This window comes from Rhinichthys klamathensis, unplaced genomic scaffold (assembly GCF_029890125.1).
Source record: "Rhinichthys klamathensis goyatoka isolate OS25496 unplaced genomic scaffold, OSU_Roscu_1.1 h1tg000111l_1, whole genome shotgun sequence".
Taxonomy (NCBI): domain Eukaryota; kingdom Metazoa; phylum Chordata; class Actinopteri; order Cypriniformes; family Leuciscidae; genus Rhinichthys; species Rhinichthys klamathensis.
The window spans coordinates 6,846,673-6,862,272 of NW_026606649.1; the positions used below are offsets into that span (position 1 = coordinate 6,846,673).

General features: G+C 47.0%; 1 protein-coding gene across 1 annotated transcript; it reads left to right on the forward strand.

Moving 5' to 3' along the window:
* Nucleotides 1-958: 958 nt before the first annotated feature.
* fgf8b (fibroblast growth factor 8b) lies at nt 959-5,170 on the forward strand. Its single transcript, XM_056254386.1, has 5 exons — nt 959-1,350; nt 1,449-1,485; nt 2,832-3,018; nt 4,067-4,173; nt 4,620-5,170. The coding sequence occupies exons 1-5, from the start codon at nt 1,319-1,321 to the stop codon at nt 4,893-4,895; spliced, it is 639 nt and encodes a 212-aa protein (XP_056110361.1). The 5' UTR covers nt 959-1,318; the 3' UTR covers nt 4,896-5,170.
* Nucleotides 5,171-15,600: the final 10,430 nt, after the last annotated feature.

The following is a 15,600-nucleotide window of genomic DNA, read 5'->3' on the forward strand; positions in this document are numbered from 1 at the left end:
GGATAGTTCAATACAAATGTCACGACTTTTCTAATAAAATAAAATAAAGTAAAAATATAGGCTATGTTTTATTTTTGGCTATTGTAAATGAAAACTAATTACAATTTATGTAACAGTCAATATTTTTTATTATTACTCTGAAGCGATATTTCTGGAAGAAAAAGTTACTTTTTCATTTAATGTTATACTTTTAGAACTATAGCCTATATTTTAAATACATCTGTTATTCAAAATGCCAAAATGGGGCTCGGACTTTGATTTCATGATGTGTATGAGACAAGAACAAACGTAATAATAGTGCTACTAGACCATTTAAATATCATAAAGTATGTAGGCTAAATAGTTGTGATTATTATTATGTTTTGTACGACTTTTTTATGGAGCTTTGACACAAACTCTTGTTTAAAATACATAAACTCGTTTTAGACAAATCTAATTCCAACGTAAATTTTTATCACAAATTTAAGAGCTAGGTTAAATTGTGTTCTTTGTATTAGCCCAAGGTAATTAGCCTATAACCATGGTTTTTCTTAATCTAATTCTTATCTGAAAAGCATAATAAATGACGAAGTCTTTATTTGCTTATAGGATAATCGCCAATAAACGACATGAACTTGCATTTTTCATTGTTCATAAAATTGTGACTAAAAATTCGATTCAGGTTTTATGAGTGTATCTTTAGCTGGATAGCATAAACTCTTCTTGTAATGATTCAGGTTAAACGAATGTCTTTGAAGGAGTATAAATGTTGACGAGTGGGATGGCGCTTCAGTAAAGGTAACGCACGTGAAGAGTGGGTTTGACATTGGGAGTTTGAAAGTGGAGACCGACACAGTGAGGCTTCTGCTCTCAGCCTCTCGTCAGGGAAACATAATAGTTTATCAACCCGAATGTGACTTATTCCAGTGACATTTAGGCTAGCAGTAAAGAACTGGAGATACCGTGTGGAAACGCGCGCGCACGCTGCCGGATCTTGTCGGCGATTTTCAATGAAGAATGTTTTATTTTTCGTATCTTCGCTGTAATTGGACATCGACCACGAATTATGTTTGTGAGAACAGTCGCCTGTAAGGTGCTTGAACTTTCAGGAATAATTGCTTGACGGATTCGTCTGACATGGACTCAGTGGATAAATAAATCACACATTCTATCGATACCAAAAGGCTATATTTTGTCCTGTCACTCAGTTTATTTACTGTCATTTTTGCTGAAAGTCCGATGGACCGAGAATCTTCACACAATAAAATACACGCACAGAGGAATTAATGAAGAACTTATCGTTTGGGATAAAAATCATACAGGGTTTGGAAATCTCACAATGAGGCTGAAATCATCGAGGTTAGGTTACCTGTAAGTAGCCTATATACTTAATATCGACGTTTCATTTCTAAACTGTTATTTTATAGTTTGAAACATAATAATAATAATCCACAATTTTTGTATTTCAGATTCCTTCAATTCACGACTCTGTGTTTTTATACTCAGGTAAGTTTTCTGCATTATGTAAGTGTTCTCAAACAAGCATCTCAAATAGGTATACACTGTTGAGAAACTTTAATATTGTAACATCGGTTTAACCAAAATGAGCTACATGGGTGAAATCACATGTAGTTGCAAGTGTCTCTGTAAAAAAATATTAATCAAAAAGTAAAAGTAAAATGTTTAGATCTGGTTTATAATTGTAGGTGTTAGTGGATGTTAAAGGACAGTTTCAAGTGAATGAGCATGCTGTTTTGTTTACTTTGATATATAACATCCACATACACTTTTTACCTACATGTTAAAAAATAAAAATATCACTGGGAGGGTTGTAACATGACTTTCCAGTGTTTTCTATTGGACCCACAAAGACAGGTGTGACAGCTCTTCATTTTTAGAGTTGTAAGCATATATTTGTTTCAAATTGTATGTGCTGTTTTCAATTATGCTTATTTTATGTTTAATATTTTCAAATAAATTGGGTGGGGTGATCATGCATGGACAATACTAAATATTTTGAACAAGAATGTTTGGATGCCACAATAAATTCATGCACAAAATATAAACCTTAAAATAATTTTCTATTAGTGTTTTACACCCCATCCTGTTGTAGATTTAGTTTTTGTGCCTGACATAAATTTTTATGGATTATAAATAATTCATAGAATTATCAATTTCTTTCATTTGTGTAGGTAAATGGGAATAATGTGTCAAAGTTTTAGTCACATAATGCAAAACAAAACAGTCACAGACATTGAACCAAAAAATGTTACAACAATACTCCGTCTCCCCTACAAATATTTTCCAGTAAAACATCAGCAAGACACACTGAAAACGATAAGTATTTTACGCACATTAATCCTGTGATGTTATGTGTGTGTAGTAAATGTGTTATAACCGTGAAAACAACTCATTATTAATAGAGTCATTGGCAAATTGTCAAACATCTTGAAAAGGCGTAAACCCCTCACTTTAAAGGTAATGGCTCTAACATGTGGGCAAGGCACATGGCTGACTTACAAAAGAAAATCATTATGGGAAAAGACCCGAGAGACAGGGGTGAAAGATCAGTGTTGGTAGAAACGAACCCTCATTGGCATGTCATCTAGAGTGTGGACAGCACACTTGCCCTGAGAATGCCAACCATCTTGTGTCCTCCACTTCATTAGACCAGGCACATATGGAATCATTATTTGAATCTGATGAGAAACAATTGATTGTACTTAAGACTAAGAGTGCAGTCCATAATGTTTATATCATTGTTCTAATATACACAATGAATCAATAATCGTAATATAGTTCTTCTGTTTATACACCATGAATCTGCATGTTCTTCTGTCACATTTTTATAGATGACGATGCAGTCCATCTCCGTACCCAATTTTAAGCACCACGTAACGGAGCAGAGTCGTCTATCCGACAGGATGAGTCGGAGATTAACAAGGACTTATCAGCTCTATAGCCGGACCAGCGGAAAACATGTACAAGTCCTGGGCAATAAGAGGGTCAATGCCAATGGCGAGGATGGAGATATTCATGGCAAGTCACAATCTTTGCAGATGCACTTTTATCCATTATTTTACTTTGTCAGCTTTAAACAATAGGACAGAACAGTCAGTTGAGGATATCACCTCAGGTTACTTTAAAGAATGTCCAGTAAATGCCATTGCCAAAAAGTAACCTGCATAGTTTGAAATGAATTCTATATTGTCGAGTTTGGGAACCTCAAGAGAAACCCGTTTCGTTTCTGGAAAACACATCAGTACTCATCTTACCTCTGCCGTCTTAACATTTCCAGAATAGTTCTCCATATAATAAAAGTTGTAGGATAGAAATATGACATGCAATTTTCTAACATCATTATTTTTCATCTTTCACGTCTTCCAAAACAAATGTTTATTGTTCCTGTATTATGTGTGAAGCAAGATGATGATCTAAAGTTTCAATCACTTGTCAAGAGTTATTGGCACCAAAATTACATGCGTATTTTTATTCTGCTAAATATATGATTCATAGTATGCCTTGATGCTGCAAATAGGCCATGAAAAGTCAATCTGGTTTTTACTTGAACTCGATGTCATTTTAAAGCTAGCCTATACATTAAGCCACCTGTTTTAAGTGAGCTACGGCACTTCTTCTCCAAACAAAACAGTGGTTAGAATCCCGTCCGCTGGGAATGAATTCCTGTCACTAAAGTGTTTCTGTGTGTCTAGCCATCTTTCCACTCGTGCAGTCCATCCACTTTGCCCACTTTTTTGGAGGGCCATTTTACGAGGAATTTTCATAGCTTTACAACTCAAAGTATGAGTCAATTTATGAAGAGAAGTGAGGTCAGCGTCATTGGTTTATACCTTTCTTTGTTACTCTTACTTTTACTCTTTGTAGTCTTGGCCTAACACACACATGCCTTCACACATCTAGACTCAATATTAGCAATATATTTTGTGTTGACACTATTTTCAAACCCAGACTAAATTACAACAATGAAAATCATAAACTCTCCAGTACACAATAAGAAGCATCACTCATTGTATATATCACCACATCAAGTGACGTGTAAAAGTAACAAACTTTGTCACATTTCCAGCTAAACTTATTGTGGAAACCGACACGTTTGGAAGCCGGGTTCGAATCAGAGGAGCAAAAACAGGATACTACATTTGCATGAACAAGAGAGGCAAGCTTATTGGACGGGTGAGTTTAACCCCTTAAGTGCCCCCCTTTTTTTTTCATAGACATAAAAATGTAATTGTAATTAAGTGTGTTTATGTTTAATTATTTTTCAATGATATATCTACAAGATACATTCCTTTAACTCAAACAGTAGAGCATGACACTACAAATGCCAAGGTCATTGGTTCGATTCCCAGGAAAATGCAAGAACCTGATCAAATCTGTACCTTGAATGCAATGTACTGTAAGTCACTTTGGATAAAAGAGTCTGCCAAGTGCTGAATGCGATGAAATCATACTTGTATGATTTTAATAAAATATAGACATCTAAATTGGTGCTAATCGTATCAGGTAAACCCATCATGCCCTGTGAACAAAACTGAGCCTCATAAATCTCTCAGGCTTGAATAGCAGATTTCTGAGTTTGTCATTTCAGTCCTCCGCTGTCTGTCTCTTTTTGTTGCCAGAGGAAGGGCCGTGGCAGGGACTGCATATTCACTGAGATTGTTCTGGAAAATAACTACACGGCTTTGCAGAACGCTAAGTACAAAGGCTGGTACATGGCCTTTACACGCAAGGGCCGACCCAGGAAAGCCATGCAGACTCAGCAGCACCAGCGAGAGGCTCATTTCATGAAACGTCTTCCTCGGGGACACCTGTTAACAGAAAGGAAGCCTTTTGATTTAATCCCATATCCCATCAACAAGAGGACTAAGCACCATCAACGCACAAGCGCGAATTGAGAAAAGGGCAGTATCATATCTTATACTGGAGTGCTATCTTAATTTGAGTTAATCTAATCTATGTGCATCCATAGTTCTGGACATCATGGCAAACTGATGCTGTGTAAAAGAAAAAGAAAAAAGGAGGCTGTACAGATGGACGACTGTACTACGAACAGTTTGTTCTGGGACAATTACTGAACTGTTGACTGAACAGAGGACACCGTAAGCCTTGTAATAATGAGCAACACATCTCTGGGAATACAACAAGACAACAGAACACATGACACACAAACACTCTCAGAAAAAGGGGTCCTATTATGCTATTTCACTTTTTCAACTTTAGTTAGTCTGTAATGTTGCTGTTTGAGCATAAAAAAGATCAAAGATAAAGATATTTTATTTAAAAGAATCCACTTTCCAAGAACTACAGCGAACGACTCGTTTGGACTACAGTGCGTTTTATTCCGGGCTTTGTGAAGTCATAATGTTACTCATTTTAATAATATCCGCCCACAGAAAACGCAAATAAGGGGACGAGGCCTGGATGAGTTGCATTAGAGAAGACAGTGTTGTCACTATGGCAAAGAGACACTGTTTTGTCCACCCCATTTCCAAAGCTATGTCCTATTATTTGTAGTTATGTTTTCTATTAACAGTTCCAATTATACGTTTTATGTAGTTTCTACGATGTAAACAAAGGGCAAAGCTTTGCCTCCGCTTAGTATTGATGTAGTGTTTACTGTTGCTTTTGTAAGCTCTCGCTTATGTAAGACTGTTCACCGCCCCTTAGGAAATTAACCAGGGTTTTGTGATTGATTACTGTTTGCATTACCATAGTTTTCCAACAAATATCATGATTAAATGGTGTATAACATCGTATCTAAAATGAATAACATGAAAAACATACCACTCTGAAACGTCCTGTGAAATCCGTGGTTGCAAAGACAAAATCTGTTTTGGACGATCCTCTTAAGTCTTAAGTCTTAAGACATTCTTAAGTCTAAATCAGGCTTGAATTGGTTTGAAATTGACACCATCCTTAATATTTACACCTGAGCAGATGAAACTCACGGTTATGGTAAGGGGCGTGACATTTCCCGAACACATGGTGCCAATTACAACACACTGGGCCAGCTAACCAATCACATCACATTTTGTATTTCGGAAGGAGAGGCTTCATCGAAACTGGAACTAATGACGCGTTCGAAATATAAATTTGTAACATATGTAAAATATGTGAAAAATAATGTGTTTTTGAACAATCAAGCATGAAAGCATATTCTAGTACACCCCAAAAACAAAATCAAGACTTCGTAAAAGGACATAATAGGACCCCTTTGAAGGGACAACTTTGGACCTCATTTACCCCTTAAAGGGTATATATCACTACTCTAAGGTAAGCTGACACATTAAGGGTACTGTTTTTGCTAAAAAAAATTCTGACAGTGAACATGGCAGCTACCTACTGATAATCTCAAAAGTATGCAGATACACACAGATTCCATGATGTGTAGTGACATTATCAAAAAGCATCTTTATTGTTTGTACATGACTATATATTTTTATTGGAAGATTGTAAGATACTTCAAAAAGTGGAAATATTTATTTTAGAGCGTGTATTAAATTCATGTAAAAGTATTGATTTAACAAGTTTATAGGCTGTGTGATTCATTGACTCCCTAAACGTCTTTTGTGGGAACTTAAAATTTGGACCGTGATTGATTCGACTCCTTTGAGATGCGCTTCTACGCTGAATTTGCTTTGAAGGAGTCAGCGATCATTAACTGACGGGTTGAATTCTAGCTCTCTCATAGATCACACTGTATGTGTGTGGGCGCATCAAGAACACGAACACGACAAGTGTGGGTTAAAGTCGAAGGCCTCCAGGAACACAAGTCGGCCAAATTGGGAGCCAGTTTCTTTCAGAGTCAGGCTTATTCAGTTGACAACAACAGCAGCCTGAGAGAAACCTCAAGGGCATGCTCGGGTCTATTCAAGAGGTATACCTCCAGGACCGTATGGCTGTTGTTATGTTTTTGGCCCAGCAGTCGAACTCCCAGAAAAAGAGGCCTGAGCCTCAGATAACTGTGAGGCAATATCTGTGACAGGCCGGTCTCGATTGAATGTGCTCAGCAAGTGAGACTGGGCCTTTGAATAGCTTGGGCCTTTTGCTTTAGAAGAGATGAGGTCAACCCACCATTGCTGTCCCAAACAAAGGTTACCACCGTGTAGTTGCATTTCTGCGACCCGCACACCGTAACCCTCTGATCAAATGCTGCCTTTGTAGGCGCCGTAGAAAAGAAACATGTTATACAATGGTGGACCTGAATAATAACACAAGGAGGGGTCAGCTATCAAAAAAGGAAGCCCAGTCACACAGAGGGGGTGAGGGCGGGCGGGAGAGAGAAACCAAGAGCGACTCGAGGGGAAGGAAAACGTTTCGGGGGGTGTTATGGGTTGAGATGTGGGCGAGAGGGGCTGAAAGAGGGCAAATGGCTGGGAAGAGGCAAAGAGGGGCACAGACGAATGAAAAGGGCCAAAAAAGAGTGTCTCTCTGTTGAGGCAGTTGAGCATGACCATTGAGGCCTCAGGATGGGGAGGGAGAAAGGGAAGAAGAGACACTGAACAAAAATCACAGCGCTGAGCTCTTCGCCCTGTCGCCTTTTCCCAGGACTTCTGATTTGTCAGTTGGCCCTTGGACTGCTTCCATCTGTAGAGCCATGTTGTGGTAGAAAAGCATCTAGAAAAGCATTTTATTGACCTACTAAAACTATTTAAATTGGTGCTTTGTTCTGTTTATGTCAAAAGACCACTATAGGCTAATGCTATGGCCGCATCATTAAAAAAATTAGACTTAATTTTTGTATTTTAAAATGGAAATGTTTTTGTGTCCGCTTATTAACCACAAATTTGGAATTTTTCACACAATATCCGTTTAAAAATGATACAAGGTATTATATGATGCAGGTATTATAAAACAATCAATGTTTACACTGCACAACTTTTAAAATGTGAACAGATTATAAAACACTAAGCATCATACATGTTCCTGTAAATAGTTACAGAGAAAACCTGGACATCATGCACGAAACGACTGAGGATCACATCAGAATTTTACATTCTTCTGAACACAACAAGCTCATACGAAAACATAAACATATAGACACACAACAAATTAAAACAATATGTGTTCTAAAACATGTTTGAAATCGTCTAGACTGGATGGAATCACAGTCTGAATCTAAAAAATCGGAGTATGTGCCTATCATATTTTTTTAATCTATCACAATTTTCTGTTCTCTGACAGTCCAAAATCTGCAGACTGACTCTGATTTTTGGCAATTAGCGTCAACTCCAGACTGCAAATCTGGGCAAAAATCCAGCATAGGTTGTGTAGTAAAATCCAGTCACATTTAGCCACTCGTTAGAAATCGAATCGGTTACCTAACGTAACCTCGGTTCTCTCTAGAAGAGGGAACGAGTATTGCGTAAGCTAGCTTACGCTGCGGGAAAGATTCATCTTTGCTGAGATATTGAAGCCAAAAAATTATTTCATAATTTGTATCCATACACAACGCAGTTCCTCTGCGGCAGACCTAGAGCAGGCTAGCTAGCAGCTCATTGGTTCGCTCAGAGAGAACTGCTTAAGCCTATGGGAGAGCGGGGCTGAACCCGCTTCCAATGAGAGGCGCCCGCGCGCTCATTGCGTCATGGCCCGCCAGAATGGGCGTGGCCATGGTGTATATAACAGTCTCTCCCAGGCTTATATGTTGATTTATTTCAGCGTGAAGCGAAACGCTAGTAGCGCAAGCACGGCCGGGAACGCAATACTCGTTCCCTCTTCTAGAGAGAACCGAGGTTACGTTAGGTAACCGATTCGTTCTCTTACGAGAGGTTCTCTCGTATTGCGTAAGCTAGCTTACGCTGCGGGAACACCTGGTCAACGCCGTGCGCGCTATGAATCCACTCATGAATCCCAGGGTGATACCGGGGGATTTTTAACGTGGAGTGAATGTATTATGAGGCCGGCAGAGCGGGCACATGAAGTGTATACATAAGCATGTATGAGGCCGGCAGAGCGGGCACATGAAGTGTATAAGCATTTAAGGAGAGCACAAGGGGCGAACCGGTTGTGTGAGGGACTCCCAGTAATGCAGCTTCTTAGGGAGCTGGTCGTTTAGACAGCTAGTAATTTTGCCTGCAAGGCGGGAACTTCCAAGTTGTAAAATCTGACAAAAGTGGACGGGGAGGCCCATCCCGCGGCCACACAAATGTCATGAATGGAAATTCCACAGGACCATGCCCACGATGAGGCCATGCCTCTAGTGGAGTGCCCCCTGATGCCCAGAGGGCAGGGCAGGCATTTAGATGCGTAAGCAGAGGCGATAGCGTCTACTATCCATCTAGACAGTGTCTGTTTAGAGGCGGCCAGACCTTTGGTGCGCCCCCCAAACGACACGAAAAGCTGCTCAGCGCGTCTGAACGCGGCAGCGCGCGTAGTGTACAATCTCAGAGCCCGCACCGGGCAGAGGAGATTGGCGTCGCGCTCACTATCGGATGAAGGCAGAGCCGATAGGGAAATAATCTGAGCCCTGAACGGGGTACCAATCGCCTTCGGGACATAGCCATGTCTAGGTTTGAGAATGACAACAGAATCATTCGGACCAAACTCGAGACACGCGGCGCTGGATGAGAGCGCGTGAAGATCCCCCACGCGTTTTACTGAGGACAGAGCCGTCAGAAAAACGGTTTTGAGCGAGAGGTATTTTAGGTCCACAGACTCGAGCGGTTCGAACGGGGGTGCTTTCATAGCTTCGAGAACTATAGAAAGATCCCAGATAGGAACCGAAGGGGGGCGCGGAGGGTTCATCCTCTTAGCTCCCCTGAGGAAGCGGATGACTAACTCGTCTTTGCCCAGGGACTGAGCGCGTCGGGGTTCAGAGAACGCCGCGACGGCTGCCACGTAAACCTTGAGAGTGGAGGGGGACCTGCCCTTGTCCAGCATCTCTTGAAGGAAAACAAGCAAAGACGGCACCTCGCATGACCGTGGGTCCAGATGTTTGTCGGTGCACCATTTTGAGAACACAGACCATTTAGACGCATAGAGCCTTCTCGTGGAAGGTGCTCTAGCCTGTATGATAGTGTTTCTTACTCCTTCTGGCAAATCAACGAATAGTCGTTGATCACCCATGCATGTAGCGCCCAGCGCCGTGGATGGGGGTGCCAGATCGTGCCGCGAGCCTGAGAGAGGAGATCTGCTCTGACTGGGATGGGCCACGGGGCTGTCTGCGACAGCTGAGTGAGCTCCGGAACCCAATTCTGACTCTCCCAACGCGGGGCTATGAGGAGCACCGAGTGGCGTGTGTCCCTGATCCTCTGAATTACCTGTGGTAGCAGAGCGATCGGAGGGAATGCATAGAGCGGGCGGCGAGGCCATTCCTGGGCTAGCGCGTCCTCGCTCCTTGAGAAAAATATTGGGCAGTGAGCGTTCTCTTCTGACACGAAGAGGTCCACCTCTGCTCTGCCGAATAGCCGCCACAGTATTTGGACCGTTTGTGTGTTCAGGGACCATTCTCCTGAGGAGATGAGGTTCCTGGACAGTATGTCTGGACCGTCGTTCAGATGGCCCGGCACATGCGTCGCTCTGAGCGAGAGCAGGCGGCTCTGAGACCAAACTAAAATGCGGTGTGTCAGTAGGAAGAGATTCCTGGACCTGACACCGCCCTGACGGTTGAGATAGGAGACCACAGCCATGTTGTCCGAACGGATCAGGACGTGGTGTCCCCGAATGAGCGAGAGGAAGCGCGAAAGCGCGTTCTCGACCGCAAGCATTTCCAGACAGTTTATGTGTAAGGGGCTTTCCTGTGTCGACCAATGGCCGAAGGCCGGTGAGCCCTCGCAGACTGCACCCCAACCCGTGTTGGATGCATCTGTCGAGATGACTTTTCGGCGAGAAAAGGTCCCCATCGTGACGCCCTGTCGAAACCATTCTGCTACTGTCCATGGCTGCAGCGCCGTGAGACATGTCTGCGTAACTCTGATCAGCTGGCGGCCCGTGTTCCACGCGCGGTGGGGTACACGGCTGTTTAACCAAAGCTGAAGCGGACGCATGTGCAGAAGGCCCAGCTGAAGCACAGCGGAGGCTGAGGCCATGTAACCCAGCATCCTCTGAAAAGTTTTCAGAGGTGAGCGGGTGCCCATCTGAAACGAGGCGGCCAGTCGCTGTACACTGCGCGCGCGCTGTGTAGACAGGCGAGCCGTCATCGTGACCGAGTTCAAATCTATTCCTAGAAAGGAAATCGATTGACTGGGTTGAAGGGAGCTCTTTGTCCAGTTGACAGAGATGCCCAGCGTTTTCAGATGGTCGAGGAGAACTGCGCGGTGCGACAGAAGCTCCGTCTGTGATTGGGCCAAAATCACCCAGTCGTCCAGATAATTAAATATGCGCAGCCCCTGGCTCCGCAGGGGGGCGAGCGCCGTATCCATGCACTTCGTAAATGTGCGGGGCGCCAGGGATAAGCCGAACGGGAGAACGGCGTATTGATAAACATGACCCTCGAAGGCGAAACGTAAGAATGGCCTGTGACGGGGATTTATCTGGATCTGAAAATAGGCGTCTTTCAGGTCTAGAGAGATGAACCAGTCCCCCTGGCGCACCTGCGCGAGGAGTTTCCTGGTAGTGAGCATCTTGAACGGTCTCTTCATGAGCACTTTGTTCAAAGACCTGAGATCTAAAATCGGTCTGAGGCCGCCGTCTTTCTTGGGAACCAGAAAATAACGGCCGTAAAACCCCGACTCGGTCATAGATGGTGGGACTCTCTCTATGGCGCCCTTTTGCAACAGCGTCGCAATTTCTGAGCGGAGCGTGCCGGCGGCCAGCGGGCTGACAGTAGATTCGAGCCGCCCGCGCGCACGAGGCGGGCGGCGGCGAAACTGTAGCAGATAGCCGTTCTTTATAATGCTTAGTACCCACGGGGAAATGCCTGGAATGGCTTCCCACGCTTTGGAGCATGCGGCTAGTGGCCGAATGGCTATATCGCCCTGATTGCTGCACATAGCGGGCTGGATACAGTGTGTGGGCGCGCTTTGAATGTGTGTGGCAACGGGATTTGCACTCAGAGAGGAGTCTATGGGCCGTGAAACAGAGCGAGCAGAGAGGGGACACGTGCACGAGCTCGTGGGCGTGTTTATGTTCTCTGATATTAGAGCGGGCTGTGCCCGTTTCATGTGATGGGGCTCTGATAGAGACACGGGGTATGTTATGCTTGTGTGTATGGGTGAGCACATGATTGTGGGCACATTTTCTACACAACTGGCAAATTTTCTCTTTTTGAGATTTCTCTGGGTAGCCGTAAAAACGGCTTTTTGTCGCTCGCAAGCGGGCTGGGACACCGGCTTGTTTGTGGCGGTCAACACTACAGCAGTCGGCGAAATAACGGGGACTGGCAGAGGGCGAAGCTTTGACGGCGGTCCGGCCGCGGCGGGAGAGCACCGTCGTTTTCTTGACTTTGCTAGGCAGACTTCTGATGATCAGGCTTCAGCGTGATCTTAGGTTGCGGGCCTCGTGGGGGCGGCGGTCTGCGGCGGCTGTCAGAGCGAGAGCGAGGGCGGCCGCCCTGTCTGCGCTGGGCTGTTTGAGTCTGCGGAGGGGGGCGCTGTGGTGGAGCTCTGGCAGGAGGCTCGCAAGAGCGGCCCGCGGAAGAGCTAGCGCGGCGGGGCAGAAACAAATTCATCGCCTGAGTAGCTTTCTGGACCTCAGAAAAGCGATCGACGATTCCCGCGACAGCAGATCCAAAAAGGCCCGTCGGGGAGAGGGGCGCGTTAAGAAACGCGGCGCGCTCAGAATCTCCCATGTCGGCGAGCGTGAGCCATAAGTGTCTCTCGGCAACACAAAGGCTGGCCATGCATCTCCCCAGAGCTTGTGCGGCGGCTTTAGTGGCGCGAAGGGCGAGGTCCGTAGCACTTCTCAGATCCGTGACAGCGGGGGAGGGGTTTCTACCGCCTTCGGCCCACTCACGGAGAATATCGCTCTGTAATACTTGGAGGACAGACATAGAATGTAGCGCTGACCGGCGGCGGCGTAGGCGCGAGCATGAAAGCTCGAGGTCGCTCTGCAAGCTTTCGAAGGAAGCGTGGGGGAAGAGCGCCATCTAGCAGAGGGCGGGCAGAGGTGTGCGGCGACCAAGTCCTCGACGGGCGGCATGGCTGAGTGGCCTTTTTCGGCGGCTCCGTCCACCGAGCGCAGCGAGGCGGATATATCAGAGCGGTTTCTAGCCGAGAGCGGGGCATTCCAGGACTTCGTCAGCTCTGCGTGAAGTTCAGGCAGGAATGGAGCGGCCCGGTTGCACGCGGGGGTCGAGCGCCGATGAAAAAAGCTGCCGTCCATCCGGTTCGGGGCCTGCTCGGGTGGAGGAGACCACTCGAGACCGAGGCGTTCGACGGCCTGTGAGAGGAGGCGCATTAGTTCCTCCTCTATCCCGGCGCGGGTCCCAGCCGATTCTCTCGTGGATCCGAGAGATGACCATTCTTCACTGTCTGACGCGAGCAGTGAACAGGAGTCCTTCTCCTCCGCGGCGTCATCGGAAGCGACAGAGCGGCCACTCGGCGGCAACTGTATGTCCGGCAGGGGCGGGGAGGGAGAGCGGGAAGCGGGAGGCGGCGGCGGCGGCCCGCATTGTTCCGCTGGGGGCTCCGGCGGCCTCTGGGAGCGGCGTTTCTTCTTACGCGGCGAAGAGGAAGGCGGCGCGGGAGCGGATTTTGCTGCCAGAAGTCGTGCCCGCAGGGACGACAACGGCAGGCTCTCACAGAAGTCGCATCCTCCATCCGCGAGGGCGAGTTCTGCGTGCTCGAGTCCCAGGCAGAGAGCGCAGATGACATGGCGGTCTCCGTCCTCGAGACGAGCGCGGCAAGAGCCGCAGGAAAAACGAGACATCTTTAAAAAGACGCTCGGCTCTTTTAGATATAATAGATATAATAGGGGGGCGCTGTGGTGGAGCTCTGGCAGGAGGCTCGCAAGAGCGGCCCGCGGAAGAGCTAGCGCGGCGGGGCAGAAACAAATTCATCGCCTGAGTAGCTTTCTGGACCTCAGAAAAGCGATCGACGATTCCCGCGACAGCAGATCCAAAAAGGCCCGTCGGGGAGAGGGGCGCGTTAAGAAACGCGGCGCGCTCAGAATCTCCCATGTCGGCGAGCGTGAGCCATAAGTGTCTCTCGGCAACACAAAGGCTGGCCATGCATCTCCCCAGAGCTTGTGCGGCGGCTTTAGTGGCGCGAAGGGCAAGGTCCGTAGCACTTCTCAGATCCGTGACAGCGGGGGAGGGGTTTCTACCGCCTTCGGCCCACTCACGGAGAATATCGCTCTGTAATACTTGGAGGACAGACATAGAATGTAGCGCTGCGGCGGCCTGACCGGCGGCGGCGTAGGCGCGAGCATGAAAGCTCGAGGTCGCTCTGCAAGCTTTCGAAGGAAGCGTGGGGGAAGAGCGCCATCTAGCAGAGGGCGGGCAGAGGTGTGCGGCGACCAAGTCCTCGACGGGCGGCATGGCTGAGTGGCCTTTTTCGGCGGCTCCGTCCACCGAGCGCAGCGAGGCGGATATATCAGAGCGGTTTCTAGCCGAGAGCGGGGCATTCCAGGACTTCGTCAGCTCTGCGTGAAGTTCAGGCAGGAATGGAGCGGCCCGGTTGCACGCGGGGGTCGAGCGCCGATGAAAAAAGCTGCCGTCCATCCGGTTCGGGGCCTGCTCGGGTGGAGGAGACCACTCGAGACCGAGGCGTTCGACGGCCTGTGAGAGGAGGCGCATTAGTTCCTCCTCTATCCCGGCGCGGGTCCCAGCCGATTCTCTCGTGGATCCGAGAGATGACCATTCTTCACTGTCTGACGCGAGCAGTGAACAGGAGTCCTTCTCCTCCGCGGCGTCATCGGAAGCGACAGAGCGGCCACTCGGCGGCAACTGTATGTCCGGCAGGGGCGGGGAGGGAGAGCGGGAAGCGGGAGGCGGCGGCGGCGGCCCGCATTGTTCCGCTGGGGGCTCCGGCGGCCTCTGGGAGCGGCGTTTCTTCTTACGCGGCGAAGAGGAAGGCGGCGCGGGAGCGGATTTTGCTGCCAGAAGTCGTGCCCGCAGGGACGACAACGGCAGGCTCTCACAGAAGTCGCATCCTCCATCCGCGAGGGCGAGTTCTGCGTGCTCGAGTCCCAGGCAGAGAGCGCAGATGACATGGCGGTCTCCGTCCTCGAGACGAGCGCGGCAAGAGCCGCAGGAAAAACGAGACATCTTTAAAAAGACGCTCGGCTCTTTTAGATATAATAGAGAAAAGAGAAGGATACAGTCGTCGGATGGCGCTAGCTTGCAGGGCGGCTGAAGGTGGCGAAGACGGCCGGCTTCTTCAGGGTCCGGGAGCTCGCTAGAGTGATGCCTTCTCGACGGCGACGGCTTTTCTCAGGACAGCAGAAGCGTGCAGCTTGCTGAAGATGAAATGAATCAACATATAAGCCTGGGAGAGACTGTTATATACACCATGGCCACGCCCATTCTGGCGGGCCATGACGCAATGAGCGCGCGGGCGCCTCTCATTGGAAGCGGGTTCAGCCCCGCTCTCCCATAGGCTTAAGCAGTTCTCTCTGAGCGAACCAATGAGCTGCTAGCTAGCCTGCTCTAGGTCTGCCGCAGAGGAACTGCGTTGTGTATGGATACAAATTATGAAATAATTTTTTGGCTTCAATATC